Below are 27,470 nucleotides of genomic sequence, written 5' to 3' on the forward strand. Positions count from 1 at the left end.
GATACATAATTCTGGCATTTGTAAATATAAATATAAAATACAGGTTTGTTTCTTAAAGAAGGAAAACACTGTAAAATGTGAACATCAAGATTATAGCAACATTGCCATCTGCTGTAAGGAAAACTAAGCCAAGCATTTCAAATGTTCTTTGAAATTAAAATTATGTTTTGTATGTCCTTGGAAGTTAGAATTTGGAGTCGATGAGTCTAGAGTAAGCATGCTGCCTATTGTTTTAAGGCTAAAGTTAATGACCAGAATTTACATATGGAATGTATTTTATTGCTCTAAGTGTAAAAGAATGTAAATGCAGTTTCGGTGGGCCTGGGAACCAAGAAAGTGTAAACAAATGATGTAATGTTTTATAAGAACTGCAGTTTCAATTTAAACAGTGGGAACCAGAGATTATTAAGCATTTATGTCTTGACATCCATCTCATCAGCACTCTGCCTGTTGTCTTAAGTAAGTTACTTTAGACGTACAGCAAGGCTGAAGAACTCAAATACCATCCAAAACGGTAGACAAAACAATTTATTCCAAAACAGCAATGCAGGTAAGCGCTTTCACACAGTAGGGCTTCATCAGACCATAAAAACATTGAAACCAACAGACATTTATATCTCCTCAAATTAATAAAAAGGCGGGAACACAATGATTAATTGACTTTTAAAGAAACAGAATCACAGAAGCATATATACAAAATAGAAACAATACATGCAATAGTAACAAATATAAAAATGCATTCAGGTTGATTAAGTCCTTAGTCCCCTAGATTTCAAAATGGGTTAAGAGGCACCTTATCATTAAGCACAGGGTATTGATCCGCCCTGAGCCTAACAATCCATCTAGTTTCCCGGGTCTCTGTATAATTTCTGTCACTTCCACAAGGGTTAGGATATATCACCTCTACCACCATGAACTTGAATTCATGGGTCTTATCAGTATCCAAAACATGCTTTTAAAGTGCATTAACTGTGGATTTAATCCTAATCTGGTAAAGGTGTTCACGAATCCTGTCCCTGTGCTTCCTATTTGTCTTATCCACATAGTACATCCTACAGACCACACAATACGCTAGGTAGACCACATGTTCCGACCTACAATTGGCAACTACTTGAAATAAAAATGTGTAATTACTCAATGGATGCACAAAAGCACATATAGTATCTATAAAGTCACAGAAACTACACTGGTTACAAGGAAACGTCATTATTCCATGATGTTCAGACCCAAAAAGTACAGTTTTGTACCTACCATAAATGTAGATGTTCGAGGATCCACATTGCTGCAGTCCTAACTATTGGGGTAGTCCGCTGTCCAGTCGGCCCGAATACCAAAGTATATGGCTGACGTCGGTCAGGGCGCATTAGACTGACGTCAGTACGTCAGGGTACTAATGCGCATGACCGTCATATCCTCAGTCTTTTCTTGCCCCAGATGTCAGAAGACCCTAAAAGACAAGGCCCAATATACCTGCACCAAAAATATGTACAATATATACAAAATTATCAGCATATAACCTCACCTACACAACCACCCCTAAACACAGAGGGAAGGAGGGAGGGTATTTTGGACTGCAGCAATGTGGATCCTCGAACATCTACATTTATGGTAGGTACAAAACTGTTCTATGTTCTTCATTCCACATTGCTGCAGTCCTAACTATTGGGTAGAATCCCAAAGCAGAGGAAAGGGAGGCTGGCAAATCATAAAGAAGCAGGAGCTGACAACATGCCTTGCAAAATAGCTGTGGCAAAACCAGCCCTAGACTTAGAGTAGAGAGGAAGGTGATAATGCTTAGAGAAAGTATGCACTGAACTCCAAGTAGCTGCCTCCAAGATATCCTTAGTTGCCACCCCCCTTAGAAATGCTGTTGAAGTGGCAGTAGCCCTAGTGGAATGAGGCCTAATCCCAGCTGGAATCTCCTTGCCATGATGGGAATAACAAAATGCAATGCAAAACCCAATCCACCTAGAAATAGTTTGTTTTGACACAGGCTTGCCCTGCGAACTCAAAGCAAAAGAAACAAACAACTGCTGAGACTGCCTGAAATCCTTAGTCCTGCTTAAATAATAACGCAATTGCCTGTGTACATCTAAAGTGTGCAAAATCTTTTCCCCTTTATTTTGGGGGTCTGCATAAAAAGTAGGCAAATGAATAGTTTGGTTTAAAGCCACACTAGAAACCACCTTAGGCATAAAGGAAGGATTAGTACGTAATGATACCCTATCCTTATGGAAAATCAAAAAGGGCTCTACTGCCCTAAGGGCCTGCAACTCAGACACCCTTCTTGCAGAAGTAATAGCCAACAGAAAAGCAGTCTTCCATGACAAGTATTTCAATTCAGCAGTAGCCGCAGGCTCAAAAGGTTGTAGAGTAAGTTTTTCCAACACAAAATTGAGATCCCAAGCAGGAGTAGGAGCTCTACGTGGGGGTCTTATATTCTTTGCCCCTCTAAGAAACTGCTTGAACAAAGGATGCGAAAACAATGGTGGGTCACAATCATAGTGAGCTGGAATTGCTGCAGCATGAATCTTAATGGAAGAGAAGGACAAACCTTTGTCCAATAACTCAGTAAGATATTGAAGAGCCACACTCAAATTAGGCTCAGAAATCTCCAAATTCTTTGCTGTACTCCAAAATAAAAATCTCTTCCATTTTTCTCGTGCACTTTCCTTGTACTAGGTCTTCTAGCTTCCATAATCACATTTAAAACTTGTTGAGGAAGTTGAGACCTGCTGTGTTTCAACACAGAATATGCCAGGCTGTTAGATGAAGAGAGTGAAGCTTGACATTGAGCAGATGACCGTCCTTCTGAGATAACAGATGTGGAATCAAAGGTAAAGGCCATGGAGGCTTCCTTACCAGACTCCTTAGTAGTGGGTACCAGTGTTGCCGAGGCCAATCTGGAGCTATTAAAATCATCCTTGGCTTGTCTTGTCTGACCTTTAAGAGCACCTTTGGAAGAAGAGGCAGAGGTGGAAAGGCATACACATGAAGATTTTTCCAACTGAAAGACAGAGCATCCACTTTCCAAGCTGTGTGATGAAACCCCTTTGTGCAAAACTTTGGCAGCTGGTGGTTTAGTGGAGAAGCGAACAGATCTATGTCTGGAGTTCCCCATGACACTGTCAATTTCTGAAATACATGAAGATCCAGTTTCCACTGTGGGGATCCATGATTTGTCTGCTTAACACATCTGCTAAGGAGTTCTGTGCTCGGCAGAAACCTTGCCTGAAGAGTTAGTTGCAAGCTGAGCAGTCTCCCATAAAATCATTGCTTGCCTGCATAGAGGATAAGAATGTGTTCCCCTTGTTTGTTGATGTACCACATGACAGTTGTGTTGTCTGTTAGAATCAACACCTGCCCTGGAAGAAGTAACTCCTTGAAAGCCATTAATGCAAACTGGACTGCTAACATCTCCTTCATGTTGATATGTAGATGCTGTAGTCTGGCAGGCCACTTGTCTTGTATCCACTTTCCATTTAGATGAGCTCCCCAAGCAATGTCCGAGGCATCTGTCGTTAAAATCTGACGCCTCTGGCGGGTCACAGAGAGTCCCTTGTTTAGGTGACATTCCTGAGCCCACCACAAAAATTCTTTTTGAAGGCAAGGTATTATTTGAATGACAGTGTCCAAATCCTGGCAGTGCTGTGTCCATACATTTTTGAGATACCATTGCAGCTTCCTCATATGCAGTTTGGCATTGGGAAGCACCAGAATACAAGATGCCATGAACCCTAATGCTTGAAGGACTGTCCTTGCAGTCAGCACGGACTGATGAGATAGTTGATGGAAGTAAAGGGATAGACTCATTTGTTTGTCCGGGTTAAAAAGGCCATCTGGGCTGCTGTATTCAGTCTCACACCCAGAAAGCACATGTCTTGAGAGGGTACTAGACTGGACTTTATTTCGCTCACAGAATACCCTAGGCATCTTAGCACTGCTATAACATATTCCAGATGCTGTAGAAGGTCTTCCTTTTCTTGAGCCAGAATCAGGCAGTCGTCCAAGTAAGGATAGATTTGAATTCCTTTTAGCCTGAAGTAAGCTATCACTGGAGCCAGAACCTTTGTGAATACTCTGGGCAGTAGATAAGCCAAAGGGCAATGCAGAGAACTGATAATGAGAATTTCCAGCTCGAAACGCAGATACTTCCTGCAACTTAGTCAGATAGGCACATGAAGGTAAGCTTCCTTGAGATCTAAAGTTACCATCCAGTGATCTTTGCCCAGCAGAGGTAAAAGCTGTTGTAACGCCAACATCTTGAACTTGGGAATGTCCAGATAAGTGTTGAGGATAGATAAATCCAAAATTGGTCTCCACGTGTTCCCCTTCTTTGGTACTAGGAACAGGCGAGAATAAAATCCTAGGCCCCTTTCTGATACAGGGACTGGCTGAATGGCCCGGATTTGGAGTAACAGAGAAATTTGCTTGTGAGCCTCTTTCTTTGTGGAGGAGGAACGTCTGGCATGCCTTTGAAAGGGGTAATGTATGGAAATAAAACCTGTAACCGTGGTGAATGATATCCAACACCCATCTGTCTTGAGTAATTAAATCCCAATTTTCTTTGAAAAGAGACAGTCTTCCTCCCAAAGGAGCTGCCAGACGAGAATCTACTGGCAGCTGAAAAGGCAGGTCATTGGGTCTGTTTACGAAAGGACTGACCCCTGCCCTCACCAGAAGTCTGAGCAGGTGAACTCCTGTTCTAGGCCTAAAAGAACCTTGAGCTCTGCCCCTACCACGTCTAGACCTACCCCTAGACTGGGAATCATAAGCAGGATATGTCCATCCCTTAGTAGGCCAATTTCTACTAAACTTGTGGCTGCACCTGCAAAAATCTTTAACAGTTTGCATAGACTTAGCTTTGTCCTCCATTTTCTTTAAAACTGCTTCCACAGGCGAACCAAACAACACATCAGACTGTAAAGGAGCATCCAAAATCCTTGTCTTAACATGCTCAGCTAAATTCTGATCCCTCAACCAGGCATGCCTGCGAAGAACAGAACTAGTGGCAGCCACCCTGGAGGAGGCCTGTACAGCATCAAAACCACATTGCAAAGAATGCTTACCCACTTGTTCAGACACATGAACTAAATCCAGCAACTCTTTACACTCAATACCTTCCGCCAAAGCATCCACCTTAGATTTCAATTGTGAAAGGAGATAATTTTGATATTTTAGCATGTGAAACTGACAATTCAACGCCCTCATGGCTAAAGTGGAAGAAGTATACACTTTCTTTCCCCATCTATCCAAAGCCCTTGCCTCTTTATCAGTGGGAACAGGGTTTTTAACAACAGAGGCCTTAACACCTTTAGGTCCCTGAGAAACAGTTTCGGGTCTGCCCTAGGACTCTTAAAAGATACTTATGAGCTTCAGGCACCCTATAGTACCTATCAGGTTTAACAGGAGCAGGAGGCAAAGAATCAGGGTTCAGGGAAGCCTCTGCAAAACATCTTCCACCACATTCAACACAGGATGTATAGCTAAGGGCCTATGCTGGGGTAAAACAAGAATTCCTAAGCCTTTTCCTGGAATCAGAGTAATCTTGGCCTTCCCATTTAAAGTGCTCCCTCATGGAATGCAGAGTCTCTGAAAATGAGAAATCCTCAGGAGGAGAAGCTGTAGGAGTGGAATCATCCACATCAGAATCAGAATAAGGAGGATACTCCTGCAAGTCTTCCGCAGAAGACTCAGAAGCCTCTGAACACTGTTCAAAACTCTCAAACTCAGGTTCCACCCTAGGCCTCTTATCAGGAGGGGCATAGAACCTCTAATCATAGTAATCAAATCTTCTGCCATTTTAAGCATATGTTTCTTAGGCACAGAACCTGAAGTGCTAGGAGAAGCCCCCACTGAAGCTAAACTTGGCCTACCTCTCAAAGAAGTTTTGGAAACAGAAGGAGAGGCTCTAACTACCTTGGGAAGAGAGGGAAAACAGTTACCTGAGAAGCCCCTCAGCCTGGCCTACCTCCTGAGAAGGCACATCCTGTAACAGTAAAGTCTCTGCCTGAGACTCCAAAGAAACTCCTGGCAAAACCTCTGGCTCCACTGAGCCTTCTAAAGAACCGACGTCCGGGACTGCCGGTTCATCAACCCTAGGCTTCGCTGTTTTGTCCTTGCGCTTTTTGGTCGAAGCGCCGGAGCATCCGACGGCATTTTATAATTACAACGCTTCCCAAACACTAACCTGGCACAGTCTAACCTTCTCTTAATAGTGCGTTTGTTAAATCTAGCACAAGAGCGGCATCCAACAACATCGTGCTCAGGCCCTAAACAAGGTATACACAAGGTATGGTAATCCCTATGAGGTATCTATTTCCCACAAGAAATACAGTTATTCACTTTTTCTGACATCCGGTTAAATACTGAGGCAAGAAAAAACCAAAATGTTCCCCAACGGGGTACTTAGCCAACTTTGATTCGGTCTGAAACTCCGACTTCAGAAAATTTCAGAACGCCAACCTGCACTCGCAAAACTGCTTCTGCATCGGACCATGCGGCAAAAAAGACTGAGGATATGACTTTGGTCATGCGCATTAGTACCCTGACGTACTGACGTCAGTCTAATGCGCCCTGACCGACGTCAGCCATATACTTTGGTATTCGGGCCGACTGGACAGCGGACTACCCCAATAGTTAGGACTGCAGCAATGTGGAATGAAGAACATCTGGTCCTGGGATGACACAACAGCCTCTTTAAATTTGGCTTACTCTTATATACAAAGTGTGGAACATCCCCAACAATCTCCCTAATGAATGTTTATAGCTAAATAGCTATTCAGTAATAGTATGATGAATTCTACAATAATAAAGTTTTGTGGTCCTTTCAGAAAAGCATGTAGTTTGCACATAATGCCACTAGATGGTACCATTTAGCTATAAACATTCACTGTGTGCCTGGATCTGAATCCAGATTTATATAAAGCTGAGTGAAGCTACTTGAATAAGTAAATGTTCCGATATAATTATGGTGGTTAAACATTCCCTTATGCATTGTCTTGTAAAACATTGTCCTTAAAACACTGACTTAATTAAGAAGTTTAAGATATAATGTATTAATAATTTTAAATGTTATGTTTTACTTATTCACTTGGAAATACTCAAATGGTTGTATAAATGTTTTCAATCACCCTAATTAACTTGAAAGTACTTCAGTTAATTAAACGGATACATTGGTTGGCTAGGTAATGTCACAAGATTATATAAAATAAGAGTCTGAATATTTCTAATATGCTGATAAAGTTACATTTGTGACGAAAAAAGCAGAGAAGTAGTTCAGCTTTTCTTGGTGGATTTTAGTGCTTTTGGATTTAATAAAGTCTGTTCCTGTGGCTCGTGGCTCCCAGTGCTTCTTATTTTTGCTGTGGTCAATTTATTATTAAATATTTTAAAACCTCTTAACTGTGGCTGGTTTATGTAGAGATAATTAAGCTCTGGAGAACATTGCATATTTATACAGTTTATTGTACAAAGCCACTCTAATAAGCCTTGACTGATTAGTCACACTTACCAATTGGATAATAATATTGCACAGTAATAATTGGACACCCTTTAAGGGCCTTTGGGTAGCTGATAATTATTAGCTGGTGGTGGCAGTAATTACTATCGTATAGTCTGGGTAAAGGGGCAAAGCTGGAGAATGTGTGTCAGCCTTTCCCAGGAGTGTCTGTGAAGTTGTATAAATACTTATTTCAAAGTGTGTGTGTGTGTGTGTGTGTGTGTGTGCCAGCTACTTGGGCAGGGACACGAAGCACTGGCTGGACAGAGAGGGTACTGGAGGTTAGCTTGCCAGCTAGGCTGAGATCTGGACCCTATAGCTGTGCCAGTGGGGAGTCTTATTGGGGACCTGGGGAGCAAGGGAGCAACCAGCCCCAGACTGACCGTGATCTATGTGTGCACTTAAGGGAAATTGTACTTTACTGTGTGTATTTGTTATCCTTTCCTCATATATGAGACAACCTCTCTGGTGTTAGTGGTGAGGACTGAGGCTCCTTGATTGCTGGGTCAGGGCACGGGCATCACACAAGGGTGAGATTATCAAAATCTGAGTGGTTACTATGGTTGATGACTTCGGTGGTTTGACCATTTATGGAGAAGCAGGAATGGTCTTGGGGGTTAAATACAAAAGGGAAGCATAGAAAACTAGATAATTAAACAGTTGCAGAATTTGACAAAATAAGACAGAAACTCTGTTACCACATCTGCTGGGCTCTGCATAGACTCTCCTTCACTCAGTCCAGCATAGAAGAAAGAGACACGGAGATCACCAACCTACAACAAAATAAGGATAAAATAGTATTATCAATAAAAGAAAAATGGACACGACAGTTAACAGCTTGACTTAAAATACTATGGGTTTCTATCCTATTGAGTAAGAAGGTCTGATGGTAACTCATGAGCGGTGATACTTTAAGTAATACATTTTCTAACACATCACACAGCTATTGATCTCCACACTTTAAGTCAAGTTGCAGCACATGTGACTTATGCTAAATGTCTGCTACTTTAAATATTGTGTCAAAGATATTATCTTTTCTACGGTGACTACTGGGAAAATAGTATGACTTTTTTATTGCTTTGCTCTCCAAACCCCAGTCATAAGGCATTTTTCCCAGAAACAGTCATAACACACTATCAACAATTTATATCAATGAATTATCATTTTGCAAATGCTACAGAGAACTTTTAAACTGATGTAAGCATCTAAAATAGCTGGAATGCTTATGCTACTAGCAGGGCAGCTGAGAATGTTAACAGACAGAAATGAAATAATTCATGTACACAGTAGGCAAAATAAATTATCATTTTATGAAAATTTTAAGACCTATTACTAGTGTCGACCACATGAATGTCCAAATCCTCCTTTCTTTAAATTTCACTTTTAACTATCAGTGGTGAGCTGATTCACAAGTAAACAAAAAACAAAATTGTTTTTTGAATGTATTAAAACTTATACAATCAAGATTACCTTTATCCCCCCCTTGTAGAATGTACTGGTTTTGCAATCTCTCTACTATATTCAGGAATGTGCATTGGTGTGAAAGTTTAAAGACTCAGATCACAATTTATCTTATTCTTCTGCAGCTGATAATACAGAACATCTCATTTCAGTCTATATGTATAAATCACACTCCTTTGTCCCATTCAGGTTCCATGCAACCTTTGGATCTAGCTTACTAAAGTGGTTTCCGACATATTATGGTTAAGAACTCATGCATACCCCACACAGACTTAGTATTACATCAGGTTATACATTTAAATAAACACCTCAAGAATCTTTTCCAGTAATTCATATGTATTTTTTTCTACTGTGATAGCCAGATTGCTCTCCATTTGGACCTAAAGACCTTCATTTCTTTCAACAGTACTGATTACTAATTAATACATTTGCTTAACTGTTATCACAATAGTAATCAATCATCATTTACTCATACTTGGAGACACTATATTATCTAACCAATCACTTCCCACACCTACAGTATTGCAAAATTCTGTATTAAGTGGCCATCATGTTGTGCAAGTCTTTTGCAGTTATGACATAACTGGTGTAGGTCATGCACCACTCTCATTAAAATTATATCACCAGTACAAATCTTAAACAAATAAGGACCATACACTGGTCTTTGTAACAACCTACACAGCGTTTCCCTTTCCTTCACCATATCAGATCCCTGTTCCACACAAAAATCCATCACCACTCGATATATTTTATCAAATGTTCATTAACTCTTAAATTACTATGATTCTGCCCAATAACTGAGATTTACATACTCGGATATCTTGCTATGAAGAACAGTAGGAACCAGATGTCCACTGTCGAAGAGTTTTTGTAATCTGATCAAGGAAACAGTGGCTAATCATTAAACCTACCCCCTTCACCCAAGCCAGCCTGGTGGTGAAGGATGAGATCCTGACTCCAGCCCAGGCAATGAGAGTTTTGATTAGTGGCTTGGGTGCTTGACAGAGATGGCAAGGAGGACGTGTGTGCCTTTCCTAGGGGAAGAGAGTTGAGATGGTCCCAAGTTGCAACAGTCCTTTAGAGGAAAGAGACAGGCCTGTGACCTGGAAGCTTAAATGTGTTACACCAGGCTGCCAACTGATGGTAACTTTTATCAAACAAATGCAGAGGAGGGTGCACTTATGTGGAGGAAGGAGTTGTGGCTCCATGGTGATGTAGGGTGCATGTCTTCTCCTGAAAATAGGCCATGTAACAAATATCTTTGCTTCCAGGATGCTTGCGAGGAGACAAGCAATGCTCAAGGCTGCCTAAATGATGATGATGCCCCCCCCCAGACAACTCCGAAAGATTGTTCTATTCTGATTGGGGATGCTGGATAACGGGCAATTATCTTGCTGGCTTTTAATTACTAGTTTTTATAAATGACAGATATATTCTCAGTTCAGTAGTTGATCTATGACGGAACCTTTTTTGGTGGGTCTGTTACTGAGACTATTATTCCTTCCACTCCAGTTCAGCAAACTTTTCTTGCTGACTTTAGTGCTCAGGAACATTTACGATCCATGTCTGTACACAGTGTAGCCACATATGCGGCACTACGCCCTCAGCCTGCTAGTTTGCCCCAAACACCAACAAAAACACTTCCCAGAAATCAACAAATGTATTGAAAACTACGAGGATACATAATTAATAACTGCTTGACTAACAAGGAAATCCAAGACTAGCGTGAAGGTGGAGGGGGCCACCCAAGTAAAGAGAAACAGTGGGAGGGTATTTATGATCACCAAGGAGGGATTCTTCACAGACCAACTGATAAGGTAAGAAAGTTCATTTGCATGAGGGTGTTCCTTAATACTATACATGCAATAATAACATGACCAGTACTGCAGCAGTGTTCTTAGATACAGGAGATTACCTACAAGCAAATGTCAGTTTTTCTGGCTTCACTTCTAGAACAGTCAGACATTCCCCAAGTAGTGCTGCTTTCCTTAACACATTGTGAAAATCAGCAGGAAACATCTGTCACAGTGAAGATACCAGCCTCCATATTCTTCTGTTGTTTACTGAGCAAGAAGCAATCAACACAAATATGCCTGAAAGTCCTATGACTCTCTTCCAAGTGCTATTGAGAATTATGTTGGTGGTCTACTCCTCATTAAAGGTAATAAAGGTAATCTTTTAGTGGTACTTGCTGCTGATAAACATACCTTTTCGTGACGCATTCTAGAAATGGCAATAGCACAGAATGATCTCCAACTCACAAAATCCAACAGACAAACAACAATACAATAACCCCATTATGCAGAAAACAAATGCCTGAAAAGGCAGTTATCAAGTCTCTGGAGTTCACCAGAACTGTACCGACAAAATGATTTGGTAGTGTTCACATGGCAAAAAGAAAATATGTTGATGGCATTGCTGCCCTTTACACTGCATGTCTAGTGATGTTTACAGTATGGGTGGGTGGGACCCCGCAGGGCAGGTAAAAAAAAACTCTGGAAGTTTGCCTTAATGGTAAGATACTTGCCTGTGCTGCAATTCCCATGTGACAACTGATACTGCAGCAGTGAGCATTACAATGAACATCTGATGATCTCGAGAACAAACGATAGGTCTCACCAACACATGTGTCTGTCAATTCAAGCTTGCCCCAATTTTACAATTGGGTTACAGGGGGAATTTAACTGATGAATACCAGAAGTGGTGGTCCTTCTTGACTTCAGCAAGACTTTCACTTTATCTCTTCACAGGTGGCTAGTATGAGGGTTGAAGGAGATGGGGTAGGATTCAGAATGGTGATGAACTATGATCAAAAGAAAGCAAATTCTGTCCATAGCAATATACTTTAGCTTGTTTCATACAAACAGCTTGCCAATGACAATTCAAATCCATAAACATTTAACCGGGGGTAATCAGCTGCTATAAAGCACAAAGTCCCCTCTTTCCACCTCATCTTTCCATCCTTCTCCTCTGCTTCATCACTTTTTATTACACCACTGATGTTTTACTGCAATCATCTGAAGGAGATTCTGCCTACACTAAATTTTAGTTTGCTACAAACACATGCACACACAAGTCCAAAGGAGGGCCATGACCTACAGATCACATCCAATTTATAATGTTCAACAATGTGTGCCAAGTAGCCCAGAATGCTGTTGCATAAGTATCATCACTAGAAGAATTTCTGTAGACTGCAGTAGACACTGCAGTGGATCATATGGAATGAGCCTTGGACATGTCTTAGACATAATTTATTCCAACTTGGAAGGTGAATAAGTTGGATGAGTAGTTTCCTTTCTTGTCTGACAGTCTTAGTGCAATCCAAGTAAGTGTGTATCTGTCTAAGAACATCTAAGGAATGTAACAAGTACTCTCCTCTATTGTAATATCGAGGAAAAGACTGGAAGATGTACAGTTTGACTGTTACTGGGTTCAGAGGCAATCTTTGTCAAGAAGGAAGGATTAGGTCTGAGGGATACTTGTTCTTGTAGAAGAGTAAATAAGGAGGCTTGATCAAGACAGCATGCATCTCCTACATTCCTCAGGCTGAGATAATGGCTGGTAGAAGTAAGGTCTTTTGGAGACTTCAGGTCAGATGAGACTGTAGGGCCGGAAGACAGGATGACACAATGGTTCCAATACAAAACAGAGGTCCCAGGGAGGTTAGTGTCCTTAAGAGAAGGTCTCAAAAGAATATTACAATTCAGAAAGGCCTTGCAAACTTCTCTGAACAGCAAAAGACAAGGAATTAAAACCTTGATAGAAATTGGAGATGGTGGACCAAGAGAACTTCGGTGTAACTGGCACTACAGTCAAAGAGTGCAGACAGAAACGGTAACTGGAGTGGAGAAGGGATCCAATCCTTGTTGAAATGCCCAAACTAAGAATTTCTTCCATTTACTGTTGTAAAGCTTGTGAGTAGTAACTTTCTATGAAGCAGACAGACTCTGGATCACCCTGGGAGTTAAGATGAATCACTGGCCATTAGTGGAACTGGAAAACAAACAAACAAAAAAAAAAACCAACCAAACAAACAACAAAAAAAACCATGCGGTCAGCTTGGAAGAGGGAATACCTAGGTGAAGCTTGCTGGATAAATGGGATAGAGGATCTGGTTTGGAATACAAAAGCCAAGGTTGCTTCTTTGGACAAAGCCAGATGATATAGACTGACATTTGCCTTGGCCAATAGGAGGCTACAAGGACGAATGAAGCCCTGCATAGGGATGCTTTCTGCAGGAACTTTATCTTAAGTGGTAATGGGTGAAGGAGATAAGGTACAGAGTAGTCCAGGAGACTTCTCTTAGACCTGAGTTCTCCCTTGTCATCTGTCTCTGTGGAAGGATCACATCAAAAAAGCTTCTGTATTTGGTGATGGTCAAGGATGTAGAAGGTTGCTGCAAGGCTGGTCCCAGCACATAAATACTTGTGCTACTAATGAGTTGAGGGACCACGTGTAAGGTATCAGAATACATATGCTGTGCCAGTCTGCTAGACAGCTGGCCAATCATGGAATGCATTTACTACCAGAAAATGCTGGGACAACACTGCTCATTGCTAAACCCTCACTGCTTCCTGGCATACTGGAGTAGGACTAGGCTTTCCCCTGCTTGCTGATGTACCTAACCATTAAAAAGAAGTTATGTACTCACCATAACATTCCAGTAGTTATACTTCATTTTCTGCAACCTGTGGGTATTCGGATCCATATCGGATCCGAGCCGGCAACATTTTTCAAGCATCTGCTCCAAGCTTCTCCCCTTACCCATAATCCCTCATCTCCTACCTTCCCTCAGATCGAGTTTGCCACTATTCAAACTATCAGCAACTCAATAACAGCACTAATCTAGAACAGGTTCGGGGGAAGGAGGGTGGGACGGTTGCAGAAAATGAAGTATAACTACTCAGATGGAACGTTATGGTGAGTACATAACTTCTTTATCTGAAGTAGTTAACTTCATTTATCTGCAAACAGCTACCAAAACTCCTGAGAGGCCCTCATGGAAGGATATTCCTGAGCACTGCAGAGCCAAAGGATGCTCTCCCTCTAGAGATCAAATCCAACTTATAATGAGAAAATAAATGTATGTAACCTTACCCAGGTCGCTGCTGCACATATATCATCCAGTGAAACCCTAGACCAGAAAACAGCAGAAGTTGCCATAGATCTGGTAGAATGAGCTTTAACAGGACCAGGTGGGGACAGACCTTTATCCTTATAAATTTGCAGTATACATTGTGTAATCCATCTAGCTAAGGAGACCTTGGAATGGCTTTGCCCAAAAAGGGTCTGGAAACAGACACGAATAACTGGTCAGACTTACGAAATTGTTTAGTCCTAAGTAAATAGAAATGAAGCTGTCTATGAACATCTAGCAAATACAGCTTATATTCACTCTTGTTCTGAAAATTTGGAAAGAAAACAGGCAGATTAATCATCTGGTTAATATCTGATTCAGAAGCAACTTTCAGTAAGAAAGAAGGGTTCGTGCAGAGCGAAACCCTGTCTTTATGAAAGATCAAGCAAGGGGGCACGGCAGACAGAGCTTGAATCTCAGAAACCCTTCTGGCCGAAGTAATGGCCACTAAAAAAGCTGTCTTCCAGGACAAGAATTTCAAATCTACTGATGCTGCTGGTTTGAATTTCGAATGGGGGAGCCATCAATGCCTGCAGAACTAGGGTAAGGTCCCAAGGAGGGACGGAATCTTTAACCAGGGGATGTAAAAGAAAAGTACCTTTCAGAAAAGCTTTACACAATCTCAAAGAGACCAGAGCATTCATATTTTCACCAACATGAACATTAGATATGGCTGCCAGTTGTATTTTCACCATAGAGGAACTAGCCCCATGTTGGAAAATATTGGACAAAAACTCCAACATTGCAGGAACTGGGGCCGTAAAGGGATCTAGGTTCCTCTGAGACGCCCAAATAGAGAAGCATTTCCATTTTCTGCGATAAACCTTCCTAGTGGAAGCTTTGTGGGATGCCACCAAAATATTCTTTACTGAAGATGACAGACGGGGAGTGCTAGCAATCAAGGGAAATAGAGCAACCAAGCTGTCAGCTTGACGCTGCCCAATTTGGGCGGACTGATGCCCGAGGGATGAGAGATGAGATCCGGGCATGGATCCAGAATCCGAGGAGGAGTTAGAACATGAGACCAGAGGAACGGGAACCACACCTGACGAGGCCAGACTGGGTCAATGAGGATCACTTTGCACCCGAGTCAGCAAGCTTTCTGAAGAAACTTCATAATGAGAGGTAACGGGGTATAGGCATACAGTAACCCGGGAGGCCAAACATGGACGACAGCGTCTCTGGGGGAGTCCCCTGGTGAGGGGATCAGAGCGAAGAACTCGCTGCACTTCGCATTGGAAGGAGATGCGAAGAGATCGCAGCAAGGCTGACCCCACGCAAGGAAGATCTCCTCCGCTACTGACTGTTTCAGAGACCACACATATGGCATTAGAATAGTCCGACTTAGTCTGTCCGCTAAAATGTTGGAGCGCCCCGGGATGTGCTTTGCAATCAGAAACCGACTGGTGGAGATCGCCCACTCTCACACTCTCATGGCCTTGAGACAGAGAGGGTAAGATCTGGTTCCTCCTTGTTTGTTGATGTACCAGACAACAAATATGTTGTCGGACTGAATTGCAATTGTCCCCGGGTTGGCGGGGGGGGGGACAGCATGAAAGGCTTGCAATGCTAAAAGCACTGCCCTCATCTCCAGAACATTGATATGCAATCTGGTCTCGGTCTGGGACCACGTGCCTTGGACCATCCTCCCCAAATAGCGTCCCCCCACCTGAGCTGGAAGGCGTCCGTGGTCACTGTGGCTTGGGCTGTGGGTGTTATAAAGGGACGACCTGCCAAGATTTCCGGCGATTGGAGCCACCAGAGAAGAGAAATCTTGCAGGCTCTGTTGATTCGTACTGGATGGTCCATGGGGTGGTCTAACCAAGACCACTGAACTGCCAGGGTCCACTGAAGCACCCTCATGTGAAGGCACGCACAGGGAAGGATTGAGATTGCTGCGGCCATGGAGCCTAGGGCTCAGAGAACATCGCTCGCCTTTGGCATCCTGGGGCTGAAGATCACTGACACATGAGCCCGTAGGTTCTGGACCCTGTCCTGAGTGAGAAAAACTTGCAATAGTAGTGTGTCCAGCCGTGCCCCTATAAATTCCAAGGGCTGTGTTGGGTTCAAGCGGGACTTGGAGATGGTTATGGTAATCTCTAAGTTGACTGCAAGATGCAGGAAGGAGACTCCGGCCATTCAAAGTAGACACTTGGTGGCAGCAGCGAGGAGACAATCGTCTAGGTAAGGAAACACCTGAATTCCCTGAAGCCTCAGGTGAGCCACTATGACTGCCATAACCTTGGTAAACACCTTGGGGGCTGTGGTGAGACCGAAGGGTAGGGCTCTGAACTGGAAATGATTGGCTCCCAGCCACAAGCGAAGGAATCTCCTGGAGCTTCTGCAAATTTTAATATGGTAGTAAGCGTCCTGGAGGTATATCAAGCACATCCAGTCGCATTCTCGGAGGTAAGGTAGAATGGACTGCAAGGTGACTATACGGAATTTCTGCTTGGCTACAGTCAGGTTCAGGGTTGACAAGTCCAATATGGGCCTGAGGTCTCCCGTCTTTTTTGGTACTAAAAAGAACCTGGAGTAAATGCCTAATCCGGACTGATCTGGGGGGACCGGTTAGATGGCCCGATTGCAAAGCAGCTTTGAAATTTCTTGCACTGCTGCCTCCCTTTGAGCAGGTGGAACATCCGGGACGTGCTTTGGTTGGACGGGTGGGTCAACGAACGGGATGGAGTAGCCTCCGGATATTATTTGGAGCACCCAATGGTCCATCGTAATGGACTTCCAAGCCGTTAGGTGCAATGACAATCTTCCCCCGACTGTCTCCAGAGTAGAACAGTTGGGCAACCCCTCAGGGTTGCTGCGCGGGTCTATCCGAGAAGGTCTCCTTAGACCCAAAGTTCCTTGGGCCCCCTCTGCCTCTGGGGTGGCGTCTGTCTTGTGCCCCCCTGCCTCTACGGGATGAGTTGACCTCAGAGTCCCGGGAAAAACTGAGATTTTTGGAACCACATCTTCTTCTGCCCTCTCTGATTCTTAGAAAAGGATCTTTGAGGGCTAAAGAAGAGGACTCCGATGGCAGACAGAGTCTTCCCGTCCTTCTCGCTCTGGACCAAGGTGTCATGAACTGTCTTTATGAACAGGGAGGAACCATCAAAGGGAGCATTTGTGAATGGCGCCTTGAAGGGGTCCGTGAATTGACAGAGTCTGAGCCAAGCATGTTGCCTCATAGCTACGCCGGTCCCAGCCGCCCTAGCTGCTCCTTCTGTGGCATGGGAAAGAAGACGTATGGACGTGTTCGAAACAGACTTCAGAGTTGACATTTTCATCGAGAACAGCCACTTGTCCTCTGGCAACAAAGACTCTGGGGGTGACACAGCAAATTCCGTGACTAGGTCTCGCTGAACTCGAAAGTGTGCCAAATAATTCTCGTATAGAAAACGTTGCTGAAGAAAAGACTCACTTCCCAACCCGATCCACTGCCCTAGACTCCTTGTCCGGAGGGAGGACAGAAGAACTTTCCTGTGCCAGTTCTCTCTTGGTGGCAGCTCAACCCGATCCACCGCCCTAGACTCCTTGTCCAGAGGGAGGACAGAAGAACTTTCCTGTGCCAGTTCTCTCTTGGTGGCAGCTGCAACCACCATAGCATCCACCGGGGATCCATTGTACCAGGCCTGCCTGTCTGTCTATGGGAGGAGAAAAGATCCTGTCCGGGCATTTGGGTATTGGCTCTATGGTGTCAGGCTCCTTCCATGCCCGCATGGTAATGAGATCCACTAATGGATCTGCAGGAGGGGACACCCAGGATGTAGATGGGCCCATGCCAAAGGCCTCCAGGAATACTGACTTGTCCGTAGAGGGTTTTGGGGCTGACCAATTTCCCCTCTGGCGGAGGATTTCCATGATGTCTCCAAAGGAGACATCCTCGGGAGGTGACCTGGGGGAACCCTCACCTTCATCCAAGTCAGTAACTTCTGTGAGGGAATTGGGGGAGTCCATGTGCCTCCTCTTACATGAGTGCTTATGGGGACCCTCTTCAGTTGGATTCCGAAGAGGGCTCGTAAGTCATGGGGGGTTCCATGATGGGATTCACCTGGGGGTCGTCTAGCACGAGCTGTCCCTGGGACAAGCTGATGGGAGTCATGACCAAATCCACAGGAACCCGGGCGGAGTCCAAGGTGATGGGCTGGGGTCTCAATCCTTGGGAGAGAACCCCCCCCACCACCACGTCAAAGGCCAAAGGAGAGTGCACCTCCTTAGCAACCAATAAGGAAGAAGCTCTCACCTGCTCTGCCATGAGGATCAGAGCCGAGGCCAAGGTAGCCAGGGTTCTGAAGGTACGGCTCGGATCTGACAAAGTCGGAGCCAAAGACACCTCTGTTCCCTCGGACCCGACTCTCCGTTCTTGGCCTGAGAGTTGCTCAGAACTGAACAAGTCTGATCCAAGGATCTTAAGGTAATCGCTGGCATTGAGGTTGGAGGAACAGTGGGTGCTGAATCCCCAACCGCAGGTCGGATCGGGGAAGGAGAGATTGGATGGAAGAAGGGCATAGAGGTCCCCTCTCCAGCCGGAGAGGGGCCTGGAAAGACCCCCATTTGGATTTGGGTCCGAATGAACCTCCGCATCATCCTGTCCATGTCAAGCTCCAACAGACTCCGAGTCGACCGCGATGAGGTGACCAACTCGGATCTGGCAGGTCTGTGAGATGATCTTGAAGAAGGCCTCTGGTCTGAGGGCTCTGGGGAGAACCTCAGGGAGTGGAGCCGAGGAGAGGTGGTCCTGACAACTTTAGTTGGTGGGCTGGGAAAGGGCTCCCACTCTGGAGACCGTTTGCGGTGCCTTTCCCCTCTCTTATCCTTGTCTCTCTTATCTTTGTCTTTGTCTTTTGATTTTGTCCCCATCTCAGAAGGCTTAGAGGGAAGTTGAGTCCCAGCCTGAGTGGGGGGGTTGGCTACTGGAGCCGATGTTGAGGTCGTCGAGTCCAATGCAGAAACTGGTAGCAGGCCCTTAGCTACCAGCTTTGCCTTCCTTTCTTTCAATGCCCTAGGGTTGAACCCTGCACAAACACTACAAGGCAAGGAGAGGTGGGGAATACCCAGGTACATAACACACAGAGTGTGGCCATCAGCCAGTGAAATATTGTGGCCACACTCTGTACATTTTTTAAAAGTTGGTTTTGGCTGCTCAGCCATCACCACACACCACTCAGCCAAAACAAAACCAACTAACACACACACACTAAGGACGATTAGGTCTACACTACTTCACAAACTCTAACTTTTTTTTAAACTACTTTTTATTTATTTTTTTGACAGAAAACTGACGAACGACAAAGTGGAGGAAAGGGATGAAAAAATGACTACCCTCACATGCTAAATATATATATCAAAAAGTACCACTTACTACACCCAACTTGGAGCTATAGAGACGACAATGCGTAAAGCAGCAAACGAGATCTGAGGGAAGGTAGGAGATATGAGGGATTATAGGTAAGGGGAGGAGCTTGGAACAGATGCTTGAAAAATGTTGCCGTCTCGGATCCGATATGGATCCGAATACCCACAGGTTGCAGATAAATGAAGTTAACTACTTCAGATCATATTGTTCATGTACACAGAGATCACAGCGTGAGAAAGGATATCCTGAAAGGCCTGCAGTGCTAGGAGGACTGCCCTCATCTCAAGGATACTGATGTGTCTCTTGTTGGGTCCACATGTCCCAGGATGGTCTCCCATCAAAATGTCCCCCTCCCACAAGAGAAGAGGCATCCTTTGTCACTGTGGTCTTTGGAAGGAGAAGCATAACAGATGGCTCTGCTGAAATGGTGGGAGATTTCATCCACAAGTCCAAATGCCATCTGCAAAGGGAAGACAGTCAAACTGGATTGTTCACAGCACCTTCTGAAGGGGCACTGCAACACCCTCATGTAGAACCTTGCATGGAGTACCAGTTGAATAGAGGCAGTCCTGTGCTCCGCAGCCTTTATTATTCAAGATGCAGTTGGGACTGGAATGAAACAGAATTTTGATATTACAGCTCTTATCAAGAGTCTCTCCTCTGAAAGTTTTCCAATGCTCAATTGTGTCCAGCTGGCACTTTATGAATTTTTTGCTTTGTGATGGTTTCAGTCAAGACACTGCTGTGTTCATGGATATACCAAAAGTGAGACACAAGCAAAGCAAAATCTTGGGTTGATATGACAGTCTCAGTTGTCATGGTAGGCAGGCAGGAGTAAATCATTCATGTAAGGGGAAGTGTGAATCCCTTTTGACATCAGGTGGCCTGCAATGACGGATATGCACTTGATGAACACCCCAGGGCTTTAGGGGGACCATATAGCAGTGCTGGGAATTGACAGTGATTGGCTTCTAAAGTGGAGAAACCTACTGGTCTGTTTGGCAATTTTTATGTGGGGGCAAGTGTCCTGAAGGTCAGCAAGGTAAATCTCATCTTCATTCCATAAGCAGAGAAGAACAGCTTGCACACTGACCATTCAAAAGTGTCTTTTTTGCCATATTCATTTAGGCCTCTTACATTTAGGATGGGCCTAAAGTCCTTTGATTTCTTGGGAACTAAGAAGAATCTGGAATAAACTCTGGGCCCTCCTCTCATCTGGTGGCTCTCCTGGGTAGCGCTTTTTTGGAGGAGTTCAACAATCTCCTTTGTCAATGTCCTGTTCTTGTGGGGTGGTACGTCAAGAGGCAGCAGGGATGAAATTTTTGGAGATTTTGAGAAGAGAATTAAACAGCTTCTAGATACTATGTTTCTAACTCAGCTGCCCATATGATGGCCACCCATGAGTCTAGGTGAAGAGAGAAACAGTCAACCCCCCAACTGCCTCCAGAGAGGAGCAGTCAGTGTGAGGCTGCTTCCTGGAAGAAGGACCTCAGAAACCTTGCTTTTATGGACCTCCAATGCCCCTGTGGTGGCACCTGTTAAAAGGTCCCTCTGTCACAGTTGCCCCATCTGAAAAGGAGGCAAAAGGAAACTGGAGTGATTTTTAAACCAAAGGGCTGTGGTCCTCTTCTGGTTCCTAGAAAAGTATTTTTTTGGGGGGGGGATCTTAAAGTGCAGTCGGCAGAAAGTTTTTTTTTCCCTTTTTGCTCACTTTTCAAAAGCTCTTATTAACTTTGGGTGCAAAAATGAAGGACCTGCTGTAAACAGCATTGACACAGGACACCCTGTATCTGACTGCAAAATCACACAAGTGGAACTAGGTGTACCTGCTTCATAGTTATGTCATGCTCACTACCTTAACCACTCTGTCAAGCAGCATTCTACAACAGCTTCATGGAAATGTCAGAAAGGGTCAATGCAGCAGCCACTTGTGACTTGTTCTGCTTGCAAGTATTGGTTGTGGCAAGTTTCTTCAAGGAGGTTGTCATGTATTCTGCTAGGTTTTTTTTTGGACCTAGTCATGTGAATAAGGCACTTAAATGATCAGAGTAAAACAGTGCCCAAAGTGAAACATGGAGACCATCATCCTTGACTTTTTAGGAGCACGTACCACTGGACTTTTCTTGATGGGTGCAGTCACAATAATGGAGTCCAGAGGACCACTGCATCAATTTAGCTTATCCTTAGGTGGCCACAATTTTACCCTGAATTCCTAGAAATACTTTCTGCTATGTTGGGATCCCTCCATGCCCTCTCCGTCAACAGATTCATTTTGCTGTCAGCTTGATGGCTCACACAGAAGATATACAGATCAGATTTGAATGCCTCAAAGACAGCCTCCTCAATTGGAGAAGGGGGCAATGGTGAGCCAAGTACCCCTTTATCTCAATTGTTCTAAGGTTTCACCAAATCTGCTACTAACAGGAGGAGAGTGTGGAGAACCTTCCCCTTCATCGAGGTTGGTATCAGGTTGCTGTACATTCTGTTCTTATGTTTCCATGGAGACAATCTGACTTCGGGTTCAGGCAATAAATGTCGAGAGCTCTGGACATTGTGGACAGAAATGTAAAATTAAAAGGTACAAAGGTAAGCAGCTTAGTGAAAATAAAGTTTGAAATTACTGGAAGTGAATAATAAATAGAAATGTTTCTGTCACCTAAACACTTCAGTGCATTTACTAGAACAGTAAATAATTTAGGTTTTATTTAAAGATAACCAGAGCACTTTTTCTTAATAGGTTAATAGCATTTGACTTAATAGGTTAGTACTAAGCTAACTTGCCCTTGCGAGCCATTTTAAGCCTAGCCAATTATCCCTTGTAAGACTCAAACCCTGCGCCTTGTGTTTGTAAGGCAAACACCTTAACCATTAGGCCACCCTCCCAACCACTAGGTTACAAGTTAAAGCTTTCTGAAAGCATAGACGTTGTTTTTCACATCTGGGAGGGGGAATAAAGTTAAGACAAGAACAGACAGCAATTAGTGCAAGTAGGAGCAGAGGCTGTACCATTAATTTCAGCATGGATAACCTTAATTTTAGGCTAGGTAATGCTTGTGGGTGCAGCTGCCGATTCAGGACATTTTTCTCCTATCAGGAGTGATAAATGTCATTAATTGAAGATGTACATAGTTTTTTTGTGCTTGCTTTAAGTTAATAAGTCACGAATGTGCACTGGGTTATGTTTCTATTTTGAGGGTTTTCATTAAAGTAAGTCTTTTAAAATGTGACAGGAAACAGTTTTATAAAGGATCAACTTGCCAAATATTGCTGGGTGCATGTAACACAAAAGCTAAACAGACATTTAAAAAGTTGATATATATAATAGGTGGGTGTAATAACTTCTTATCCTAACGGGTACACTGTGTATCCATATTATTTTGGAACATGAATGACCTCACAGATACAGACAAAAATATGAGTACTGAATTACATTATGAAATGCAGAGTGCAAATAGCAATGCTACAGGAAACAAATTTGGAAAGAAGTGAGCATGTGAATTTGATAAAGAAAGGATTTCATGATGGACATACAGCAGAATTCAGGGTCAAAGGAAAAGGTAATTTCTTATACTAATTGTTAGAGGAACTTCAACAGTGATAGAAGAGCAAAAAAGGTAATAACAGTACATTTATGGTAGTCAGCGGTTACTGGCAAGGGAAGAGGTTTATGCTAGCACATTTTTATATTTCACGTCAAAATGCTATTACTGAGTTTAAATAATCAGCTTTCAGGAGGGAATATTACTTACAAGTTGGGACTGGAACATGGTGTGCAACAGTGGTGATATATCTTAGGGACCTAGAAGGTAAACATAACAAAAGAGTGTACACACATAAATATTTCAAGCACGGGCTTTCATTCCCTTCGATTCTACCAATATGCCAAAACAGTTGGTCCCATAACAAGTGTCCAGGCTGTTCTTAAAAATATTTAAATTAGTGCTTACTTTAATGTAATTTGGTAGTCTATTTGGGTCCCCTTCAAAATACTGAAATTTCAGAATATCGACCCTCAGATCGAGGATCGAAATTCTGCAATAATCTTCTTCTTCTTTCGGCTTTTAGGTTAGGGGTCGCCACAGCAGATCACCTGTCCGCTCATGACTGGCAGTGGAGTTTTACGGTGTCGAGTTGCCAGCCCAGCACACAACCTTTCACAGAAGGCACACATGTACACACTCACACCTAGGGCCAATTTAGAGTGTCCAATCCACCTACAGCATGTCTTTGGGATGTGGGAGGAAACCGGGGCAGCTGGAGGAAACCCACGCAACCACAGGGAGGACATGCAGACTCCACACAGAAGGCACCCCAGCTGAGGATTGAACTGGAGAACCTCTTGCTGTGAAGCGGCAAAGCTAACCACTGCACCACCGTGGCCACCCAATCGAAATTCTGCAATACTGAACCAAAAAAACTGAAATGTGAATACTTACTTTACATTTTTACAGGAGGGGCTGCTACTTAAGTATGCCAACTCTGAGATCACACTACAGTGAACAGAACAGTAAAGTTCTCGTTCCGCACTGTATGGTGATCTCCATCCATAGCGTTTAATATTGCAGAATTTTGATCCTCTGGTCCTCAATCTGAGGTTCGATATTCTGCAATTTTGATAATTTGAAGGGGACTCAGTCAATTCCATGAATAAGTAGCTCTCTCAGAGAATCAGTTAGTACACTTCTCATTCCTATAGAATCTTTTTCTTAATTTCTCCAAGTCTTTTCGGTTTTTAATATCAAGATTGGAATAGACCCCATTCCTAAGTCAAAGCACAATTAAAGTTCATGAAATTAGCATGGTTTCAATCTTTGATTTTGTGGGTGCTGCGAAGAGCACTTCTGGCTATGTGCCTAGTATTGACTACTTCTGCAACTCGTACGGGGTTACATTTACTGGTGACATATCTAAATAAGATTGTAGATTCTTTTTTGTAAGACCCATTGCTTCTACTACTACTGGAACTGTCTGGGTATATTTCTTCCACATTACTCTCATTTCTGATTGAAAATCTTGACATTTTATGACTTCGTGTCTCTCTGTATGCAAGACACTGTAGTCAATGGGTGTGGCAATTTCAATGATCAATGCTACTTTTGTCTTCTTTTCATGGACCACTATTATCCAGTTTTCTAGCTTCTATCTTTTGAATTGTTGGTAATGAGTGATCCCATGTGATATAGACTTCATCATTTTCTATGATGCTTTGTGGCTCATGTTTCCAGTGTTTTCAGCCACTTCAGTACCATAATGTTTGCACAATCCCCAGTGCAACGGTCTTGCCACATTATTATGCCTTTCAGTTTACAGCCCTTCTGCCATTAGTATGCCACAACCAGCAATGAGTTGTGCCAACTGTTTCCAATTCTGTTTTACAAAACCTACATTTGTCTGTGTCTTCCACATGTTCAATGGACTTTGTAAATCAACATGTATGTAGCCCACTACATTGGGCCACCAATATTAACCTTTCATCTTTTGCTTTAAATTAGTCTCTCCTTAACCATTCCTGCATTTGATCGTGACCAACATGACATTCTTCCAGAAGTTTTCTATACTTGCAACTACATTTATGCATTTTCCACATTTCTTGCCTTCTCACCCGGTCCTTCACCTTATATTCTTTCATTTTTTGGCACATTCAGCTGCTGACTGATTTTTATCTACCTGTGGTTTGATTTCCATTCCTGCTTGATGCCAACATACTTCTGCTAGCCTAAGCAGGGAAGTCATCTTAGATTTATTCTCCTCATGTTTCAAAACTTTCACTACATTTGGGTCTTGTGAGGTCAGCAGATGTGTGGAGTTCCACAACTGGAAACCTAAACATGTAGACAATTTCAAGGAGGCCCATCCCTCCATCAGAATGGGGAATATATAATCTTGGTTGTTGTGTCTTTCGGCTTTTCCGGTTAGGGGTCGCCACAGCAGAACTCCGGTCCGCTAATGATTGGCAGTAGATTTTTACGTGTCGAGTTGCCGGCCCTGACGCACAACCTTCAACGAAGGTACGCCCATTCATGCATGTCTCCACACAGAAGACACTCTAGCTGAGAATCGAACAGGACAATGTCTTACTGTGAGGCGACAATGCTACCGCAGCACCACCACCGCACTGATTTTTATAAACCATTTGGTGAGCATGAAGTATCCTTCTTGTTTTCCTATCTAATCTACCCAACATATTTTGGGGGCAGTCAACCACTCCAAAACTGTAAATTGGGACAGGTAGAGCAAATTAGTTTATAGCCTGAATTTTGTTCCTAGATGTCAGCACTGTTTTTCAGGATCAGTTTGACTTCTATAATAGTCCTAAGTTTTATTCGCATTTGTTCATGTTTTATTGTTGATCCTTCAATCAATTCCCAAATATTTATACACTCCCTCTTGCTCAAGTTCTTTAATAACACATTCTTGTCCAAACGTGATGTTTTCTTGGTGCTGCAGTTTTCCTACATTAAAAAAGAAGTTATGTTCTTACCAAAACGTTCCATCTCTGTTGTTGATCTTCATTCACTCATTACTGATGGGTATCGGTTCCATCTTCAGAACAGAGTCAGACGTTATAACAAGATAGCGCCAGCCATAACAACTCTTGAGCTAAGCTTACTCATAGTGTCCCTCTATCAACTCAGATCAAGTTTGCCCGCAAGAAAAAAAAAGGGAGAAAGCAGAGGCTTTATCTGAGCAACTTCCCTATCATAAGGTAGGACCAAATCAGAACATCCAGAAGTCTTTCAGAGGGGGGTGGCGGGTGGGATGTAATGAATGAAAGGAGATCAACAACACAGATGGAACATTATGGTAAAAACATAACTTCTTTATCTGATGCTGTTAATCTTCATTCATTCATTACTGATGGGACAGAGTTCCCTAGCTACTTTATTTCCTGGGAGACCCTATGGAAGGATATTCCTGAGCACCACCGAACCAAAGGATGCTCTCCCCCTGGAGACCAAATCCAATTTGTAATGAGTAATAAAAGGTATGAGGGGCAGCCCATGTTGCTGCTGCATAAATGTCATCCATGGAAGCTCTTGCTTATGCATCCATGGAAGCTCTTGCATGGAAGTCAACAGATATTGCAACTGATATGGTTCAATGTGCTTTGACCTTAGTTGGTAGAAGAACTTTGTTTTTTTTATATAGGTAAAGCAAATGCAATCTCTCAACCATTTAGACAGAGTCACTTTGGAAACAGATTTTCCCAGTTTTGGTCTTGAGAAGGATATGAATAATTGGTCAGAATTTTGTAGTGATTTAGTCTTGTCCAAGTTGAATCGCAACTGTCTATGCACATGAAGTAAATGCAGGGAATATTCTCCTTTGTTAGAAGAATTTGGAAAGAAGACTAGCAGGTCAACTGTTTGATTAATAGTCAAATCCAAAATAATTTTGGGTAAGAAGGTGGAATTAGTCCTCAGTGATACTCTGTCTTTATGGAAAACCACGTAAGGACATTTTATGCACAAGGCCTGTAGTTCAGATATTCGCCTTGCTGAGGTAATAGCTACCAAGAATAGTTTTCCAGGATAAAAATGTTATATCGCAAGTGGCAGCAGGTTTGAAAGGAGGATGAGTCAAGGATTTTAGAACTAGTGTCAAATTCCAAGGGTGGACTGGCTCTTTGAAAGGTGGTCTAATGTGCATGACGCCTTTCAAAAAGGTTTTACAGAGATGGCGAGAAATCAAGGATGCGTCCTCATTGTGGAAGTTAGAGACAGCTGCAAGGTGTACTTGAATAGTTGAAGCTGTTGCTCCCGAATGGAGGTGATTCATTAAATAGTCCTGTACAGAAGTAAGCGAAGGTGAAAAGGGGTCTATTCCCTTCTCTTGAGACCAAATTATGAATCTTTTCCACTTGCTGAGATAAAGTTTCCTTGTGGATGGTTTATGGGAAGCCAGAAGAATGTTACGTACAGGGGAGGATAGATTATTCTGCTTAGTAATTATTGGAAGTGGAGGACCCAAGCTGTTGGCTTGAGACTTGATAGGTTTAGATGTATCAACCCTTGCGGGTG

The 27,470-nt window shown here is 43.1% G+C and overlaps 1 protein-coding gene across 2 annotated transcripts in view; it reads right to left on the reverse strand.

Moving 5' to 3' along the window:
- Nucleotides 1-27,470, reverse strand: part of TMEM43 (transmembrane protein 43) — an 881,455-nt gene that overhangs the window by 269,525 nt on the left and 584,460 nt on the right. For both annotated transcript variants that reach the window (XM_044078600.1, XM_044078601.1), the window contains exon 9: nucleotides 8,200-8,274. In XM_044078600.1, coding sequence (XP_043934535.1) covers nucleotides 8,200-8,274 — 75 coding nt within the window. The remainder of the gene's footprint in view (nucleotides 1-8,199; nucleotides 8,275-27,470) is intronic.

This window comes from Protopterus annectens, chromosome 7.part1, assembly GCF_019279795.1.
Source record: "Protopterus annectens isolate FY-2018-M chromosome 7.part1, PAN1.0, whole genome shotgun sequence".
Lineage (NCBI taxonomy): Eukaryota > Metazoa > Chordata > Ceratodontiformes > Protopteridae > Protopterus > Protopterus annectens.